The 18,374-nt window shown below is 42.0% G+C and overlaps 1 protein-coding gene across 3 annotated transcripts; it reads right to left on the reverse strand.

Moving 5' to 3' along the window:
• Positions 1 to 5,721: 5,721 nt before the first annotated feature.
• Positions 5,722 to 17,702, reverse strand: cryba1l2 (crystallin, beta A1, like 2). Of its 3 annotated transcripts, none has more exons than XM_039767639.1 (6): positions 17,616 to 17,702; positions 12,926 to 12,999; positions 10,782 to 10,900; positions 10,550 to 10,691; positions 10,304 to 10,446; positions 5,722 to 6,151 (listed from the first exon to the last, which is right to left on the reverse strand). In XM_039767639.1, exons 2-6 carry the CDS (start codon positions 12,977 to 12,979, stop codon positions 6,004 to 6,006), a joined length of 606 nt encoding a protein of 201 aa, XP_039623573.1. In that variant the 5' UTR covers positions 12,980 to 12,999; positions 17,616 to 17,702; the 3' UTR covers positions 5,722 to 6,003. The 3 variants fall into 3 exon arrangements, with proteins under 3 accessions (XP_039623573.1, XP_039623574.1, XP_039623575.1); XM_039767640.1 differs by lacking the exon at positions 17,616 to 17,702 and adding an exon at positions 13,624 to 13,972; XM_039767641.1 differs by lacking the exons at positions 12,926 to 12,999; positions 17,616 to 17,702 and adding an exon at positions 11,188 to 11,322.
• Positions 17,703 to 18,374: the final 672 nt, after the last annotated feature.

An 18,374-nucleotide genomic window follows, 5' to 3' on the forward strand; every position in this document is an offset into this window, starting at 1 on the left:
GGGAATCGGTACTGAAGGCACTGGGGTTCGTGAGTACACGTGACTTTGAATAGTGTGTAAATAGTGTAAATAAACAGTGTGTGGGTGCAAAATATGTTGTCCGCCTGTGTGTGTCCGGGCCAGCGTTCACAATACATACATACATATCTCTCTATTATAAAAAAAAATCCTGTGGGAGGGAATGACTAGGAGACGATATGTGATCTTCACCTTAAGATCACGAAAGACACTTAAAAGACCCGCGAGACGAAAGAGAATGGCCACCGAGCGTCTTGCGACGACCGTAAACATGAGAATTTGTGCCAAGAGATTGACCCAGAAACGTCTTGTGGGGACGTAGAACATGAGATTCTTGCAAGACACGCCATACTTACAAGCAATATCAAATAACACCACGAAGAGAAAAACCATCACTCGTGTAAATGCTTTGAGCACACATAGATTCAGGGCTCTCAGCGCATATAAAGCCTATAAGGACAATACGTTATAAATGAAAAGTCGACGACTAAACGAAGAGGAGAAAGCAGCACAGAGAAAGAGACCCAAAAGCATTGGAGAGAAGAAAATGCGAAAAACAAAATGAATAATCTAGGTGCAAATGATGAGGGGTTGGAGAGGGTGCTAGAAAGTTGTGTTTAGGGTTACGAAGTCGGCGATTGTTCAAGTAAAACTGTTGTGACACTTTATCATGTCAGTCGCTACACTATCAAAGAAAAGATAGTAAAGATCGCATTAGCGCAGACAAAAGGAAATTAATCATCAGGACCAGGTGTAATTGAAAAAATAGCAGGACAAAGCGAGGTCAGAAATAAAGGCAAAGAGCAGAAAACTAAGTCTTTTCGCCTTCGCATCATTCAATGCACAAAACGTGGATTTACACAATAATGGACCATACGCTATGACACTGAAAGGCAACTTTTTTCGAGTTGCAGCGCACTAAGTCCAAAAATTTTATTTCGCGGTGCGCCTGAGGGACTGCCCTTAAATAAAGTCGTGACGACACAATCTACGGACAACCGCCAATAAAAACAGTTAATTTTATAAGTTTGAAAGACCTTTTTATTAATAAAGGAATCAAAGGATAAATCTTAAATTTAATTAATGTGAACGTTGAGATTGTTTTTCAGTACATATGAGAATGATGCGAGGATCAATTTTCGAAAGACAGACACACATTTCCTTGTCGATCATTTGAAGTCTCTCGCTTTTCTTAGACTTCATTTCCGTAAGTTTTCCGTCATCTGTTTTTCCAACATAAAATATATTTTTTAAAACATTATCTTTTTAATCAAGCAAAAGTTCAAAAGCACTAGCAATTGGAAGTATTTTACCAAAGTTTTCGCGGCACCCCTAGAAAATTCCGCGACACACCGCACACCGGTTGCCCGACAATGCGCTATGGGAATCTGTGGTCCGGCAACAGTTAAAGCAACAACAAGTTTAATTTCAAAGAAAACACAATTCGGTCAGGTGTAAATTTATAATCACGGAGAGGCGATCACAACGTGAGCAGCATTATACGTCCTGCGAGAAAGACATGTAACCACGCCCAGGGCCGGAAGTAAAGAACAAGTATTGTTTTTACAAAATTTTTTAAAGAAAAGTGAAAATAATGCAGGTGGCATGGTGGCGCAGTGGTAGCGCTGCTGCCTCACAGTTAGGAGACCTGTGGTTCGCTTCCCGGGTCTTCCCCGTGTGGAGTTTCCATGTTCTCCCCGTGTCTGTGTGGTTTTCCTCCCACAGTCCAAAGACATGCCGGTTAGGTGGATTGGCGATTCTAAATTGGCGCTTGGTGTGTGGGTGTGTTTGTCTGTGTCCTGCGGTGGGTTGGCGCCCTGCCCAGGATTGGTTCCTGCCTTGTGGCCTGTGTTGGCTGGGATTGGCTCCAGCAGACCCCCGTGACCCTGTGTTTGGATACAGTGGGTTGGAAAATGGATGGATGGATGAAAATAATGCATATGTAACAATTCCCATGAAAATAACAATCTCTTTAAATTGTATATCCGGTAAACCAAACACAGGAGTGGGCGAGCGAAGCGAGCAGGGGGCAGAGCCCCCTAGTACAATAACAATAATCAAATAATAATAGAGGTTAATGATATACAGTATATTAACCCTGCAAATACAACAAAATTCAAATCTCGTAAATGCCACATGGTCCACCGAGGCTCACGTGATTGTTCTTGTCTTGGTCATGTCGGCGGTCCCGTTCAGTCATCCACTGAAGCGCACCGTTGCCAGATGTATGAGAAGTATCATATATGTGCAATAATATTATGGCATGTACGATAATACATAGCATACCATTATCATGCATTTTATATGATAATTTTGAAAAAATGTTAATTTGTACTTTTATAAGGAAACAAAAATGAATACTTTTAATGTGTTTTAAATTTGCACACAGAGATTCCCCTTATGACATGCGGTGCTTAGATATGTATGGGGACACCAAATTCTAAGTGTGTAGGACCTCCAGTGGTCTTAATTGAGCCTGGTGTACGGGGTGCTTCCACTTTTTGTGACAAAACACTGAAGAATACGGCGAACCAACCGCAGGTTCGATGTACGTTGTTCACAAACACCTGCCCAGCATTCCCATGCCTACCTCCCTGAAAGGGAAATGGGGACATTCTTGTTACTTTTCAATCAGTGGAGCACCGTAGTAAATTGTAAATGCCCACCTTGTTGACGCACACAGAGATTGTTTGATGTTCTTATCCAAAGGGACATCTTAGACTTGTCACTTCCGCTCTGCCAAATGCACTAAGTTCACCAAGGGGGATCAAACAAAGCCTATCCTAGTATGACGATCATGCTCAAATCACCAGGGAGGCTCACCCAAACTTCCCTCAAGAGATGACCATTCGATTGAGCTCAAATAAACATGGTGGCCAAAGGTGGGTCATGAAGACACTTACAAGGGGAAAAAGCGGATCACGACACCAAAAAGGTTAAAAAACACTGCTATGGAGCTTGGACTTTATTGTGAACTCTGTGCTATGATGGGACATTCTTCATGAATATTAATGTCCAGCGTCTGTCCGGGTGTTTTCTACGCTTTGGTGACTGTTGAATTAATTTATTTACAAAGATGGGTGTGTAATAAATTGTAAGTATCAGCTATTCTGTATTTTCTACATAATCGGAAAATGAATTAAAAAAAAAACAGATTAAGACCCCCAAGGACCCCACCGTGTCTCACGCATACACACACTGGCCACTTTATTACGTTCACCTGTTCAACCACTTTTTAACACAAATGTCAAATCAGCCAATCACAGGGCAGCAACTCAATGCGTTTCGGCCTGTAGACCTTGTCAAGCCGATCTGCTGAAGTTCAAACTGAACATCAGAATGGAGAAGAAAGGAGATTGGAGTGACTTTGAACGTGGCATAGTTGTTGGTGTCTGACAGGCTGCTCTGAGTATTTCAGAAACTGCTGATCTACTGGGATTTTCACACACAACTATCTTTAGGGTTTACAGAGAATGGTCTGGGAAAAAAAAGAAAATATCCAGTGAGCAAAAATACCTTGTTGATGTCAGAGGAGAATGGCCAGACTGGTTTGAGCTGATATGATAGAAAAGCAACAGGAACTCAAATAAGCACTCATTACAACTGAGGTATGCAGAAGAGCATCTCTAAACACACAACACATCGAACCTTGAAGCAGATGGGCTACAGTAGCAGGAGACCACATCGGTTGCCACTCCTGTCAGCTAAGAACAGGCAACTGAGGCTACAATTCACACAGGCTCACCAAAATTGGAAAATAGGAGACTGGAAAAACGTGTCTCGATCTGCTGCGACGTTCTGGATGGCAGGTTCAAAATTTGGTGTCAACAACATGAATGCAGGGATCCATCCTGCTTTGTATCAACGGTTCAGGCTGCTGATGGTGGAGTAATAGTGTGGGGGACATTTTCTTGACACACTTTGGGCCCCTTAGTGCCAAATGAGCATTGTTTTAACTGTCACAGTCTACCTGAGCATTGCTGCTGACCATGTCCATCCCTTTATGATCACAATGTACTCATCTTCTGATGGCTCCTTCCAACAGGATAACACGCCATCTCACAAAATTCAGATCATCTCAGACTGGTTTCTTGAACATGACAATGAGTTCACTGGACTCAAATGTCCTCCACAGCCACCAGATCTCAACCCCATAGAGCACCTCTGGGATGTGATGGAACGGGAGATTCACATCATGGATGTGCAGCTTACAAATCTACAGGAACTTCGTTTTGCTTTCATTTCAACATGGAGCAAAATCCCTGAGGAATGTTTCCAGCACCTTGTTGATTCTATACCACAATGAATTACACCATTTCTGAAGGTAAAAGGGGGTCCAAGCAGGTACTAGCATGATGTACCTAATAAAGTGGCTGGTGAGTGTATGTTTACAATTTATGAATATTAAGTAAAAATAGAATGAGCCAGGAGGGTGGTCACCCTCAAAGATTTAAGCGAGTGGCCACTCGTACAAATCAAGGTGGGGTGATATCATTTACATTTAACTGCGTACATGTTTTACACGGAAAAGCAGGAGGTAAAAACAGAAACAGAAAAATTCTATTTCTTTTTTCTTGCATTATTCCAAGGTGCCGACTTATGTTGGTTTAACGATTACCATTATTTTTTAATAGGTTTACGTTAGGATACACTTTTTTTTCCTTGTGTTCTGCCCCTTTAAATCAAGAAGAATGTGTAGCGACAAGTCATAAATTGCAAGAAAGCAAGGCCTTAATTGATAAAGTGCACTGCCATTAACGTGCAATCAGAAGGCCAGCTAAGCAAACCAAAGAGAAACATGAGGTCACAACAAGGCCAGCTGCAGATCAGCTCAACTTGGGACTGATGTTATTTCGCTTGTCACTGAGACAGCACACGTAGACCTGAGGGTCTTCTCCACTTAGTACCATTCTTTGTTGTTTGGTCCTGATCTGCCGCTGGTATGGTATCTCAGATACTTCAACTGACCCGGGATGTCCAACTTGTTTATCTGCTAGCAGGTTAGTCAGACTGTGTTTGTCAGAATTGTGACTTTGATGAAGATCAGACCACATCTTATTAGTTATCAAAGCTGAAATTCAGGGAAACCCAAAGGGCTCACTTACTTTTTCTTGCAAGAGTATCCATCCATTTACAGTCTGATCCTTTTGAGTCGATTTTAGGGTTTGGAGAGCTGGAACCCAGTCTGTCAGCACTGGTGGAAGTTCAGGACTAACCCCAGATGAGATGGTGGTGGGATTCTAGGTTTGCATTACTTGACATCTCCCATTGTGGCTGAGATGCCCCACTCAGCAGTGAACTTGATGGGCATCTTTGAGAATTTGTAAGAAAAATGAGGGGTAAACCAGGAGAGAATGTAAAGGTGGATTTGTAAATTAGCACTGCAAATTACTCTGCCACCATGCCACCCGGTGGTAGTGGTACACGGTGAAAATGCTAGGAGTTTGAAGGTGGTCATTTGAATGAATACGGAGGGTGACTAAATACCAAAATATGCTAAAACCTGTTCCAGATTTTTCATTTGGTGGGCAGCAGACCCTCAGGTCCTCACCCATTGTGTTACATTTGGTTATATAAATGTTTTTGCCCACTCTTCCCCTTATTAGTTTAACAAGGTGATGCATTTCTCAAACAATCACTGACCATCTTGATTCATTCTCAAACTGTGAAGATGAGGCACCAAACAAACACGGATGGGTTTTCAATTCATTTTTTTTTTAATTTTAATTAATGACCTATTACATCCAAGTGGCGTAAAGATCCTTGTCATTGTTCACCTTGAGAAATGGGTAATAGGGCATGAGGAACAGTAGCACCATTGTAGTGACCATGAGCAGGAGTTGGGCAGATGAAGGATCCAGAATTGTCCTACCTGCTCTGTAGCCCCCACAGTATCTTGGAGCAGAGAGTGGTGCTTGCATCACATCGGTGATTCAGGATGCCCTAGGATCTGAATAAGAATGATGGAGGTGAGGGAGAGGAAGCCTAGTGCTGGATCCTGCGTACAGACTGGATCTGCGGTGTCTGGGCATGGGAGCCCCAGTTCTTCCAGTGCTGATAGTCCCCACTGTGTCGCTCACACTCCAAAATGTACTGGTATCCTCGGTATCCAGGGTACTGGTAGCACACCCACCTGACATGGACAAAGAGAGACATGCAATTATTAAGTAGCAGTTCAGATGGTCTAAAGCTACCTGGCAACATAGTCTTAAAAGATTTATTAGCGAGGGAGTAAATATTTATAAACGGGGCTTGAGAATTGCTGTGGACTCCCACCTCAAAGCATCTTAGTTCGAAGATCTGCACTTTAGTGACTGGCTGGCGGTCAGCTGCAGAATTGCAACATCTAGCCCAGAAGTGATCTCCTTGCGGTGTTAGTTAATAGGAGGACTCCACTATTTAGCCGCACAGAGACTGTCTCTGAACGCTGCGAGCGGAACGCTTCCTGGTGACGTTGGCCTCCCCCATTTCGCAGCACTATGGGTCAGAGGATTAGATGCAAGTCTAAACTGAGTGAAAGCTCTTAGCCAGAAGTCAGTCCTGTGATCTACCAAAACCTAATCAAAAAGGTGCTGAAGGACCGCTGAGAATACAACAGAGGTTGAGACATGCAAGGAATACCGAGAAGAGCTGCAAGAGGAATTCTGTTTTAAAATGTATTCCATTAGCTGAAGCTAGTTAGTAATAAATGCAACATTCATAAATATGTTAACACATAATAAATAACAATAAAAAATGAATTTTCATTAAAAAAACTACTTTCTGTGAATAAAGATGAAATAATTTAAATATGACCCTTACAAATGAACAAATTAACAAAAAGATTATACACACTTTTCCACTTGCAACTTTCAACATTTGGAGCTCTAGGCAGGGTGGAATGATGTCGCTCATTGTTGTCCACAACAAGTAGTTGGGATTATTAGATTTTGATAACCTGTGGGGGAAACGGGGACCCCCTTGCAATCTGGGGCATGCACCCCTTTTGTATCACCAATGGTGCCCCTATATATATATATATATATACCATGGATTTTTAGGAGTTTGGTGTACAAAATGTATGCACTTTTACTTTCATAAGCTGCACCCTGCGGGTAAACACCACCCACTCAGCATCATCTGGATGACCCAATCCCCCTCGGTGTCTGGCTCTTAACTTTCCTAAGTGGTGCCCCTCAGATGACGGGCGCCTATGTTGCCTAATGGACTGACCGGCGCTGCATAGGAAAAGGATTTTGATGCAGATGTTTACTGACTACCTTTCAACAGAACTCCCTGTTGCGTCTCTCTCATTAACTTTATTTATTCATCTGCCACTGGCCAAACTCTCCTTCTTGAAGCACATTGGGTTACTGGTCTAAGGCGGCTTTAAATCCACGCCTGGGGTTACGTCGGACCATGTCTAGAAACATTTCCGGAGTCAGGTATTGGTCTTCATTGTTTTGAGGCACATCCAGTCTCTGTGAACCCTACTGGTTGCAAGACTATTGCAACTTGAACCTTCCGTAGCCCTGAAAGGACCAGAGGCCTCATGTGAAATGCCTTGCATAGAATTCACACTAAAACATGGCGTACGGACAAAACAAGAAATGTGTGTACGCCCAAAAGAATTTACATGCATAAAACTGTGCGTAAGCAAAGTTCTACACACTGTCTCTTTATAAAACCCAATCAATGTGAACTTTAATGCACATGCATGAGCCTTTAGCCCCACCCTGACTCCTGTCAGAATTTCACCTATTTAAATATGCAAATCAATAAAAATAGCCCCTTCTGTTCAGTGTTTTGTTAAAAGACAATGGCAAAAGTACATGTAAAAAATTATTTCAGCTAATGTGAAATAGCGGATTTGCTCAGTGAAGTGGAGGCAAAGAAAAACACCATATTTGGTGTCTTAAGCAGTGGTATAAGCAACAAAAGGAAAAAGCAACAAAAGCATGGTGCAGGCACTCAAAAGTTCAAGTTCAGAAAGTCACGCAGTGCCTGAAATAAACAATAAATGGTCAGATATCAAAGTTGACGTGAAAAGGTGAGTCACAGCCTACTGCCTGAATGTTAACACCACTGGAGGAGGTAGTGGAATTGGGGGGATCACACCACTTGAACAGGGAGCTGCTAGAATTATTGGCAGGACACTTATAACTGGCATTTTACTACCATCCGAGCCCAAGAGTGGAGGCAATTATAACGTCACTCTTATTCAGTCAGTGGGTTGGCCAGTGAGAAGCCATGTCTTCAGCAGGTACTCGCTGTCACCAAAGTAATCGTGTTATATGTTACATCATACAGGTAAGTTACAATTTTGACCAAAGGGGTAATAGTAAATGTCTTACTGTACCGAGAAGGGTATTGTTGCACCAAGGAGCCAAGTTGAGTGGGAGGGGCTACAGTGTTAAGTAGTAGGGGTTTATGGGCTGTTAACATCTAACTCCCCCACAACCCTAATCTTAACCATAGTGTAATTGGCTATGCAATATGTCCCCTTCTACGCGATATTCAGCTCTTGGCTGCAGACATACATACTTGGAGAAGCCGGCCATCAAACACAACACCATTTTCAAGTTTGTTCCCTACACTATTATTTCTGAGAATGAATGAACCATGAGTTGAGCCAGGCCACCTTGCCACAACATTAATGAGATGCATTTCGCAGCACAGATAATATGCACATTAATATGGTGGAAATGCTTTCTATTTATATAAGTATATAAGTAGTACTTTGTTGGACAGTTAACTTAGCCAAAGATCTTGACCATACATTGCTCTTCTCTCTCTTGATAAATGAATCTTAGCCTGAATGAACCTATTAATTTTTAACATTTAAGATTTTTCATTTAAAGATTTACCAATGTTGTTTCTTGTCCTAGTGTGTGGGTATAAACACAGGGAACTTCAGTTTCTGTATTACATCTTGCCTGAAGAAGGGGCCTGAGTTGCCATGAAAGCTTGCATATTGTAATCTTTTTAGTTAGCCAATAAAAGGTGTCATTTTGCTTGGCTCTTCTCTACATTTATATAAGGAAATTCATTCTCTGACGTTGCCTTTATAGCAAAGTATGTGAAGACCACTGCTACATTTGAAAAACCGGGCTTTGCTGCAAATAATGCTGTGATGTTTGTCCGTTCAACTACAGTGTAAGAAAATCTTATATATCTGGAAGAAAAGCAGGTAATACCAACCCACACAGCTGGCATGGCGCGATTCAGTGATGACTGGTCAGGCAGTTCACACTGAAAAGCTCATGTGGCTAAAAACCTGAGGGTGGACAGAACTTGCAAAGGAGCAGGTAGAGTACAATTCCTTAACGTCTGCCTTTATAAAGCCGGCCCCAGTTCAGCATTGAGCTCCAAGAGGATAGATCTTGAAAATCTGAATCGACTTAGAAGCCAGTCATCATTATGGCACAAGAAATCAGTATGATCTCTAAATACGCAATCTCTTCTAATTCCTCCATTTGCAATGCCTTCTAACAATGCCAAAGCAGCCATGGTAGTTTGAATAGTCTGGTCATTCAGTGCACCATTATATTGTTACAGATTGATCATAAGCAAGTGTCTTAAATTTGTAAACGATATGCAATTAATTTTGGTGTCATTGATGCAAATCTAAAAAGGTTTGATGATGGGTGCCGTCTGTTTATAAAACCAAGCATAAATGTGAATACGCATGGTGTGAAGCTGCCGTGAAAATGTGTTTAGTGTTACGCCAAATTTAGTTTTTATACATCTCGACGTGAGTGTGGAAATGGGAGTGCGCAACATTTTTGTACATACGCACCGTTTATACATGAGGGTTTAGGTTCTGCCTTACGTGAAGGGGCCATTCAGTTTCATTCCTTCAATTGTGGGATCGTGTGCTGCCACCTCTCTGATTGGGGTGCAATGACTAGCCTTTGGACAGTCATCCAGAAACGTACCTTTAGAAGGATAATTCCTGAGTGAAGATCAACTGCTGCCCTCTGTTGATCAGGAGGTGTTTGGGCTTTCACCTAACCCTCCTTGTCCTAAATCTTTTTCCTGTCTTGGCACCCCTGCATACTGACATTTAGGGACATCTGGTACACCTTCAGGGTTATCATATTCTAGCAATGCCCTTTGTCTTTCCTTTTTCCTATGGTGGTTTATTTAACACTGGTCCAGTGTCACTTTCCTGGCAAACCCTTCACAGTTCAGAATCATCTGGATGTTAATTTGAATTCTCATAATCACACGGCCGCATTCTCACGTGAACTCATTTTGCTCGGTGGTAGACCATCGGGGTGTATGTTCACACGGAGATACTTACGCTCCAGACTGCACATGCATCGAGCCGACCTCATTATTCATCCAGCCCATGGCCTGCAGAGAGGGGTAATCATCACAAAGCTCAACTGTGCGACCCATGAAGTTCTCTTTCTCGTAGATCATCATCCGAGAACTTCTGTGAGACTGCAGAGTAGAAAGAACAGAGAGGGATACTTGGTAAAGGATAATCTGAAGACAAGATCAGCAAAATGGGGTTTGAATGAACTGAGAAAACATTGGAACGTACTGCACAGTAGACAGGCCGGAAGGACATGAACCTTTCAACGTGATAGGACAGGCTGCCACTCCAGCCAGACCAGTGTGGGTACTCTCCCCTTTCAAGGATAAATTGTTGCCCTTGGAAATCATGGTGCTCATATCCAACCCACCTAAGAAAGAATGACATAAGAGAAGGAGTGTGAGAGGCTGTAAGGAGAGAGGAGGACAAACGAACGAGGTGGAGCAGGTGAACAACTTACGCGCCACTTTCTATCCGAAGTGAGCGGATGTTATCGAAGCCGCAGTTCATGATGTTTGTGCATTCTGAGGTGAACTCCTGACACTTTCCCTGGAAGTGCTCCTGTTCCCAGACAATCATCTGAAACAAAAGCAATGGGGGATTAGGAAGGAGAAGAGTTAATGGCCGTCTGCAGAGAAAGGGTGTTTTAGAAATCGGAACAGAAATGCCTAGATGGGGCATTCTTGTAAGCATACGAACTGATAAGAAAGAGGCCGGGTGAGCAGAAAGGACTAGATGGAGTGTCCTTTAGTACGGAAGAGAAATCTAAACACAAATCACCTCTACTGCATTTGGACATTGGTGTTTGGAAGATCAGGTCCAAGGACAACTGTGAGAAATTTATTAACCAATCCTTATTTACTCACACATTTACTCACAAAACCTTCCAACTTTAAGCATCACAAGTAGTCGGATAGTATAAGCTGATACTGTAGCTCATTATATGACAGTCAGGAGACCATCTTGTGACTGTAGGCCATATTCTCTTCAATGACAGCTCTGTGATACAGCAGGTAGGTCCACAGCGATGCCTTTCTTTCTTTCTTTCTTTCTCTTTCTTTCTTTCTTTCTCTTTCTTTCTTGCTTATCTGACTACCTGTTTAGTGTTTAATGGAAATGATCCTTGCTGAGGCCTCCGTAGCCGTCAAAAGGCTAAGTCCCTTAGATAGCTTCTGGGCTGTGTTACTCAAAAGGCTCACTGAGTCTCATTCCTTCTAATCTGGGATTGTATGGTGCCACCTACTGGACCTTAACAACAAGTCCCTGGGCAGCCACCCTGGGAATCCACCTTAATAAAAGGATAAGTGTCTCTGTCCATCCAGTTGTTTTGTCCCTGTCATGCTAACAGATGACGCAGGACAATTATTAACACTGCTTTAATGAATCCCATACCAAATGGCATATAACAGAGACATATACTGTTCAATTAAGGTTTTCCTGGAGGCGTCTGTATTGTTTTTACAAATGTTTCACAGGAATGCAGTCAATTCAGGTGTAATGTCATTCCTAGCTTCAACATCTGACTTCTGAAGTCAATAGAACTCAGTATTAGATGTAGTGAGATGTGCAACCACCATTTTAAATCCTGTGTGCGTATGACATCATGGATCAAGTAAATGTACCATACATCACATGGGCATGGTAACTAACAAAAACTACACAGGGTGTACAAATAACGGGAGCCAACATGACGTTGCTATGATATGAAAAGAACAACGTTATTAAATAATAAAAATCCTAATGTTATGTTAGGCCTCGTCTGCTACAGGTTGAGTAAAAAGTCAAATTTCCCCCCTGGGGATAAAATAAATCAATCAATCTATCTATCTAACTAATATATCATATAGTGCCTTTTTTATCCTATATGGAACAATTTCCCTACCTATCTATTATATAGTGCCTTTTCCAACAGACAGATAGGTAGATAGATAAGGAAAGGCACTATATCTCTATCAATCTATTACCCATCTATTATCCATCTATAATATATAATCAGCAATGGATACTACCTGAGACTTGATGACACAAAGGTAAATGGAAATTTGTGTGGAACATCTCCTCTTTGTTCAGGTATTCCACTTCTAGTGGAATTCACCCGAAATGGATTCCCCCCCCCAAAAACACCCCCAACATCACACAGGCCCCCTTTCCACCACCTTAGGTAGATTTTACAAATCTAACTGGCATTGGATGTTGTCTGTGACACTGTAAAGATTGAAGGACATTTGCATGGTACGTCTCCTCTTTGTTCAGATGTTCCACTTATGGTGAGATTCACCTCAAATGCCCTACACAAACCCCCATCTCTCCATCAATAAACTTCACAAATCCAATCGGCAGTGCACTCTGCCTGAAAACTGACGCCGGTAAGGGGGAAGGACATTTGTGTGGAACATCTCTGGTAGGATTCTCTTCAAATGCCCCAAACACAGTCCCCGTTCCACCCCCACAGATAGACTTCACAAATCTAATCAGCAATGGATATCGCCAGTAAGGCGAATGGACATTTGTGTGGAATGGTGGGATTCACCTCACACACCCCTCCCCTCCCCTTTCACTACCTATGACAGACTTTATAAAATGGTGGATCTACTGGTTTGTTACCTTCCAGAAAGGTGCATAGCCCATTCCCTGAGGATTTTCAACAACCTTCTGCATCTTGAAATTCAACAAGAAACCTGTGAAAAGCAAAACAGAGAAAGTGATGAGAAATGATCTGCAGTTGGATTTTTCTAATCTTAGCATACTGAAGTGCTGCCCGGCCCCCCGACACACACATACACACAGTGACACATACTGAGATGGTGGGCCTCCACTCGGCTGCTGACTAATTCTTTGATCAGGTCTCAATGCCCACCTTATTTTGCTCCAAATGATGGCGAAGTTCATTAGCAGAAACAGACCTCAGCATTAACATCATGCCTGCCAACATCTCCTCTATGTGTGCCCCCCACACCTGTCCTGCTTCACATACACTCACCCTGGCATTGACTTATCAATGGCAGACCGTTTTTTTTTTTTTTTTTCATATTAAAGCCCCTCAGCTCTAGCTGCTCAATTATTGAAAGGCTTCGGATGAACTGAGGTGACATCTTCCCTTGTGGTCGTCTGCTGCCCCCTCAGTCACTTTTGAGACCTGACCAGCCTGTAGTTCCAAGAGGGCTAATTTACGAGTGCCAGTCTGATCAGTGAAAGCGAAATTTCCATCCTTAATTAAATAGTGAAGGTGCGGAATAGTTGAATGAGTAAAAATAGAAAATGATAGATAACGACATTTCAAAAATTGCCTCTGTGGTTCTTACCAGGCACTTAAAGGACAGGAACTGTTTGGCAAGCACCCCGGTGTCTCAGGTCGTGCTGCCTGCTGGCTGCTTGGTTTTATACTGGCCAGTCTTGCAATGGCAAACACGTGGGCACCAATCATAGCCCATGGTCAGCAATCCTATGGTGGGAGTAGGGAGGCCGCGTCTGAATAATAGTGTCTGCGCAGCACAGCGCATGTGTGTGTGTGTGTGTGTGCGCGTGTCAGCACAATCCAGTGGCATACAGACCTGGGGCCCCCCAGATTCCAAATCCCCATACAAATGACAGGATTGAGGCAGAGAGAAAGACACAGAGAGAGAAAGAGGAGACTTGACACGTGCTGGGCCGCCTCGTACAAAACAGTCCATTTTATCATAAAGTGTGACATCATTAACTCTCATTTTTTACTGCAATTATTTAGATAGATGGTCATACATGCACATTATAGGACACCTTCAGGGATCATCCAAGGCATACAATATCCTGCCAGGGCAGCATGAGATGGCACTGCAATTAACAGTGTTGTCTTTTTTTCTATTCAAAAGCAGCAAGAAGACGGCCCTTGAGGGCAACTAACCCTGTCCCTTCCGGCCGGAGAGCTATAAGAAGCTGATGCTCCCGAATGTTGACATCTCATTTGGAGCCGGACTGCACCGAGGAAGTGGCTCCTGAAGCTGTGACCCACTCATAAGAGCCCCTTTAGATAAAGCTGAAAGGGATGTTTATGTTAGATTTACTTATTGTTTGCCACTGCAATTGAAAGTGGTGACCATACAGTAATCCAGTGATCCTTCCACCCAACCACATATATGCATGTGCTTCACCAGCTAATAGCTAATGTGTGCAATAATGGCTGCAACCACATCATCCAGGAGGATGTTACACATTAGCAGTGGCTCGTCACTCACTCAAGTGCACGGAGTAGCGAGAAAAGCACTTTATAAATGTATTGAATTATTATTATTATTATTATAGCATGCCAAGCCTTAGTATTTTCCAAGCCCACATAATCCTGAGCAGGGTCACAGGGGGGCTGGCGTTTATCCCAGTAAGCATAGTGCACAAACTGGGAACAATCCTCTGGACAGGGTGCCAGTCCATCACAGGAGAACACACTCACACACCCGCTCAGGCCAATAGAGCGCCACCAATTCACCAAACTGGCATGTCTCTGAACTGTGGGAGGAAACTGAAGCACCAGAAGGAAACCCCCTGCAGACATGGGACGCAAATCATAGTCTCCATACTGCAAGGCAAGGAAGCAGCGCTAAAACACTGTGCCACCATATTGGTTGCAAATAATATAAATGTGCAGACAAAAATAATGCCCTTTTTGCACTTGGCATTTTTTTTTTTACAGTAGACTGCATACAGGGCCCTCCATAATGTTTTGGGACAAAGACACATTTTTTTCTTGATATCGAGATTAAATTGCACATGGCAGACCTTCATTTAATGTGATATCCGTATATTTTGGTCACATAACACTTTTTTATGTGGTCCCCCCATTTCAGGGCACCCTAATGTTTGGCGTCCCAGGAGTTTGTGATTCCTCAGGTGGGTTTCATGGCTTCATAAGATACCTCTGCACACTTCTACCCTTTGGAGTGTTTAGCTGCCATTGTTTAACACGAGGAGAAGAGCTGTGCCAAGTTAAAGAAGCCATTATGAGGGTGAAAAACAGAAATCAAACCATCAGAGACGTCAGTAAAACATTAGGAAGACCAAAATCAACTGCCTGGAATATCATGAAGAAGAAAGAACACACTAATGGGCTCAATAATCACAAAAGGACTGGTAGGCCAAGGAAGACCCTTATTACTGATGTCTGTCTGTCTGTCTCTCTGTTCAATATACAATCCTATCCCCTTTGGCTAATCTGGACCAAATTTGGCATAGCTGCTCTTTAGAACCATTGTTTAGAGCCTCAGACCTTGACTCTGGGAGTCCCAGTAGGTTTTTCTTTTTTTTTCCTGTTTGCTCCGCCTATCTACTGTAATATAAAATGGAGTATTGTGTGCTTTTGCTAGGGACTGAGAGTGGAAATGGAGAGAAACCCAAAGGAAAATCAAAGGGCTCTTCATAATTTAAGCAGTACAAACTGCCCACATTGAACTAAGAGGACAAGTCAGACATGACAGCATTCACGATTACAACCCAGCAAGGAGTTACCACAATTCTGGAATCCAACCGGAGCCTCACTTGCACGTACATAATCGGTTATGGCACAAACCTGGTTTCTCAATAGTGGGCAAGTAATGTTGTGGAGTTCACCTTTGGTAAAACACTCCAACGACATTAAACTGCGCAAAAACGAGTTGAACTTCAGCATCGGTCAGCGTGAATCCAAAAAGTATGACGCCTGTGATCATTTTCTTGAGTTTTAGTAGAGAATAGCCAAGCAAAATGACACCTTTATTGGCTAACTAAAAAAATTACAATACGCAAGCTTTCAAGGCAACTCAGGCCCCTTCTTCAGGCAAGATGATCTAAATAAAAGGTGTCATTTTGCATGAGTTTTAGTCAAATTGACGCTTTATTTGCAGGTTTCTGTTACCAGATTTCAAACTAACTCAGTCGTTTCTGCTTAGCTGTGCAGCTGAGCCCTGTCAAGGACCAGCATATCGGTATGTGTGCTGTGCGCCTCACATTCAATGCTGCTGGAATATTAATAACGTAGGAATTTTACTGTAATGAGATGATTGGTGTGGTGTTAGGTTGTTACTGACGCCCGTTACTTTTAGTGCGTTACCCTACTGCTCTTGAGATTGTGTTGCTGAGTTTAGCACTGCAGTGCACCTCATCAACAGAAATGTAACGATTTCTGAAGTACTGAGACAGATTATTTCAAATAGGAGAAGAAATAATGTGATTTCCTGCCTCAGGAAACTTATTTAGTGGATGCTTCCACCCATGGCTGCTGAAAGTGTCTGCAAAGCAAATACACGCAGAGGGTGACTGACAGTCCAACAGACACGTGCAGACTGCAAAATCCTTAACAGTAACCCGGTTAAGGGTTTACATAGTTGGGTTACTCGCCGAGAAATCAGCCTCTGTTAACCAGATTACTCAGATGGCAATAATCTGATTTCTCTAACTGGAAAAAGGGCTTACAAGGGCATTTTAGAATAAGAAGGTTATTATGTGAACATGATAATTGATAAGACAGTGACAGTGTGGGTGACGGATGGGACGGCAGGCAAAAACAACAGGGACACCATTTAAAAAGACATAAACATTTGCTTTCTTCCTTCAACTATTAAACAAAAATACTGGGGTGATACTGGGTACTTCAGCTAGTACAATAAATGTGTGTGTGAGTGTGAGTGAGTGTGTATTTACAGTGAAAGAGCCAATTTTAGAAGTTTAATGTTGAAGTTAAAATGCACAAGTGTAACAATACCCAGCAGGAGGCTGGTGTGACAGAAGGACAGGGGGAGATAACCTGTCAAGTTACTACAACGCTCCACCGATACACTAGAGGGCAGCATCCCTGGGTCAGGATTCTCACACGGACACCCCTGGGGCATGATGGGACCTGCAGTCCCTTAGGGATAGACCTATTGGGAATTGGCGGGGGCCACCAGGGGGACTTACCAGTATTAATGATACCTGTTCTGTGGGTCTTTAACTTGGACCCGAAAATACTTGTAATGGGCTACATGCTAACACCTAAAGTGATTAGGAATAAAAAACTGTTTTAAGATACGGGATTCATTTGCTCCCTTTGTGGATTTCCAGCTACAAATATGCAAAACGTATCACAGACCTTCGTGTCCATATATATTTATTTAAATAAATAAATATAAATGTATGTGTATATATATATATATATATATATATATATATATATATATATATATATATATATATATACACATACACCTGTATTTATATAAATATACAGTATATATATATACACATCTATATTTCATATACACAAACACACATACATATATATATTTATAATTATATACATACATATACTCACATATATATCTCTATTAAAATCTTGTGTCTTTTTCAGAGGGACACTTTCATGTTTCGTGAGACTAGACTTTGTGCCAAGAGATTGAACCACACCTGGGACCGGAAATAAAAGACAAAGAGTAGAAGACAAAGTAGAATGTCGTAAAGAGGTTCCAAAACGCTGGCGCGATACACATGCAGAGCAGGTTACAGATAATGAAAGTACTAAAATTTGAAAGTCTCATGAGAGATCGCATTAGCGCAAACAAACAGAAATTATTACTCCGTGAAATAACGGAACAGCGAAAAGAGATCGACTATATTGCTCAGATTTAAACTTTAAGTCGGAGACTGGTAGATTGTCTAATTCGTGTTGCCATCAGGGAGAAGTAGTGTGTCTACCCATTGAAGAGGTGTATACTTGACAGTTAAAAGATTTGTTGTTTAGTGAAAGCGAAATCCACTTACACAATTTGCAGAGATGCTAATATATATAAAAAAATCAATATAAATATGAAAATATATATATATATATTTACACACATATATATATATAAGCTGTATATATATTTATACACACACACATACATATACAGTATATACTGTATATATATATATGTATATGCATATTTACAGTATATATATATATATATATATGTAATGCACAATGCATGTAATCCCACGGGCAGAAGTAGGAGTGCTGACCAAGTTTCCATATTGTTAGGTGGTCCGCTCCCCTCCCCGCCCCCCACCCGTCTCCCTTTGGCTCTGATGAGCTCGT

The sequence above is a fragment of the Polypterus senegalus genome, chromosome 10 (assembly GCF_016835505.1).
Source record: "Polypterus senegalus isolate Bchr_013 chromosome 10, ASM1683550v1, whole genome shotgun sequence".
NCBI lineage: Eukaryota > Metazoa > Chordata > Cladistia > Polypteriformes > Polypteridae > Polypterus > Polypterus senegalus.

Bases quoted from the DNA above. Each gene is read 5' to 3' on its own strand.
- cryba1l2 (XM_039767639.1), bottom strand. From the start codon at position 12,979: ATGCAGAAGGTTGTTGAAAATCCTCAGGGAATGGGCTATGCACCTTTC. The intron at 10,447-10,549 runs GTACGTTCCAAT...TCTACTCTGCAG, and splicing joins TCCGGCCTGTCTACTGTGCA to TCTCACAGAAGTTCTCGGAT. The intron at 6,152-10,303 runs GTAAGTATCTCC...TGTCCATGTCAG, and splicing joins ATGCATGTGCAGTCTGGAGC to GTGGGTGTGCTACCAGTACC.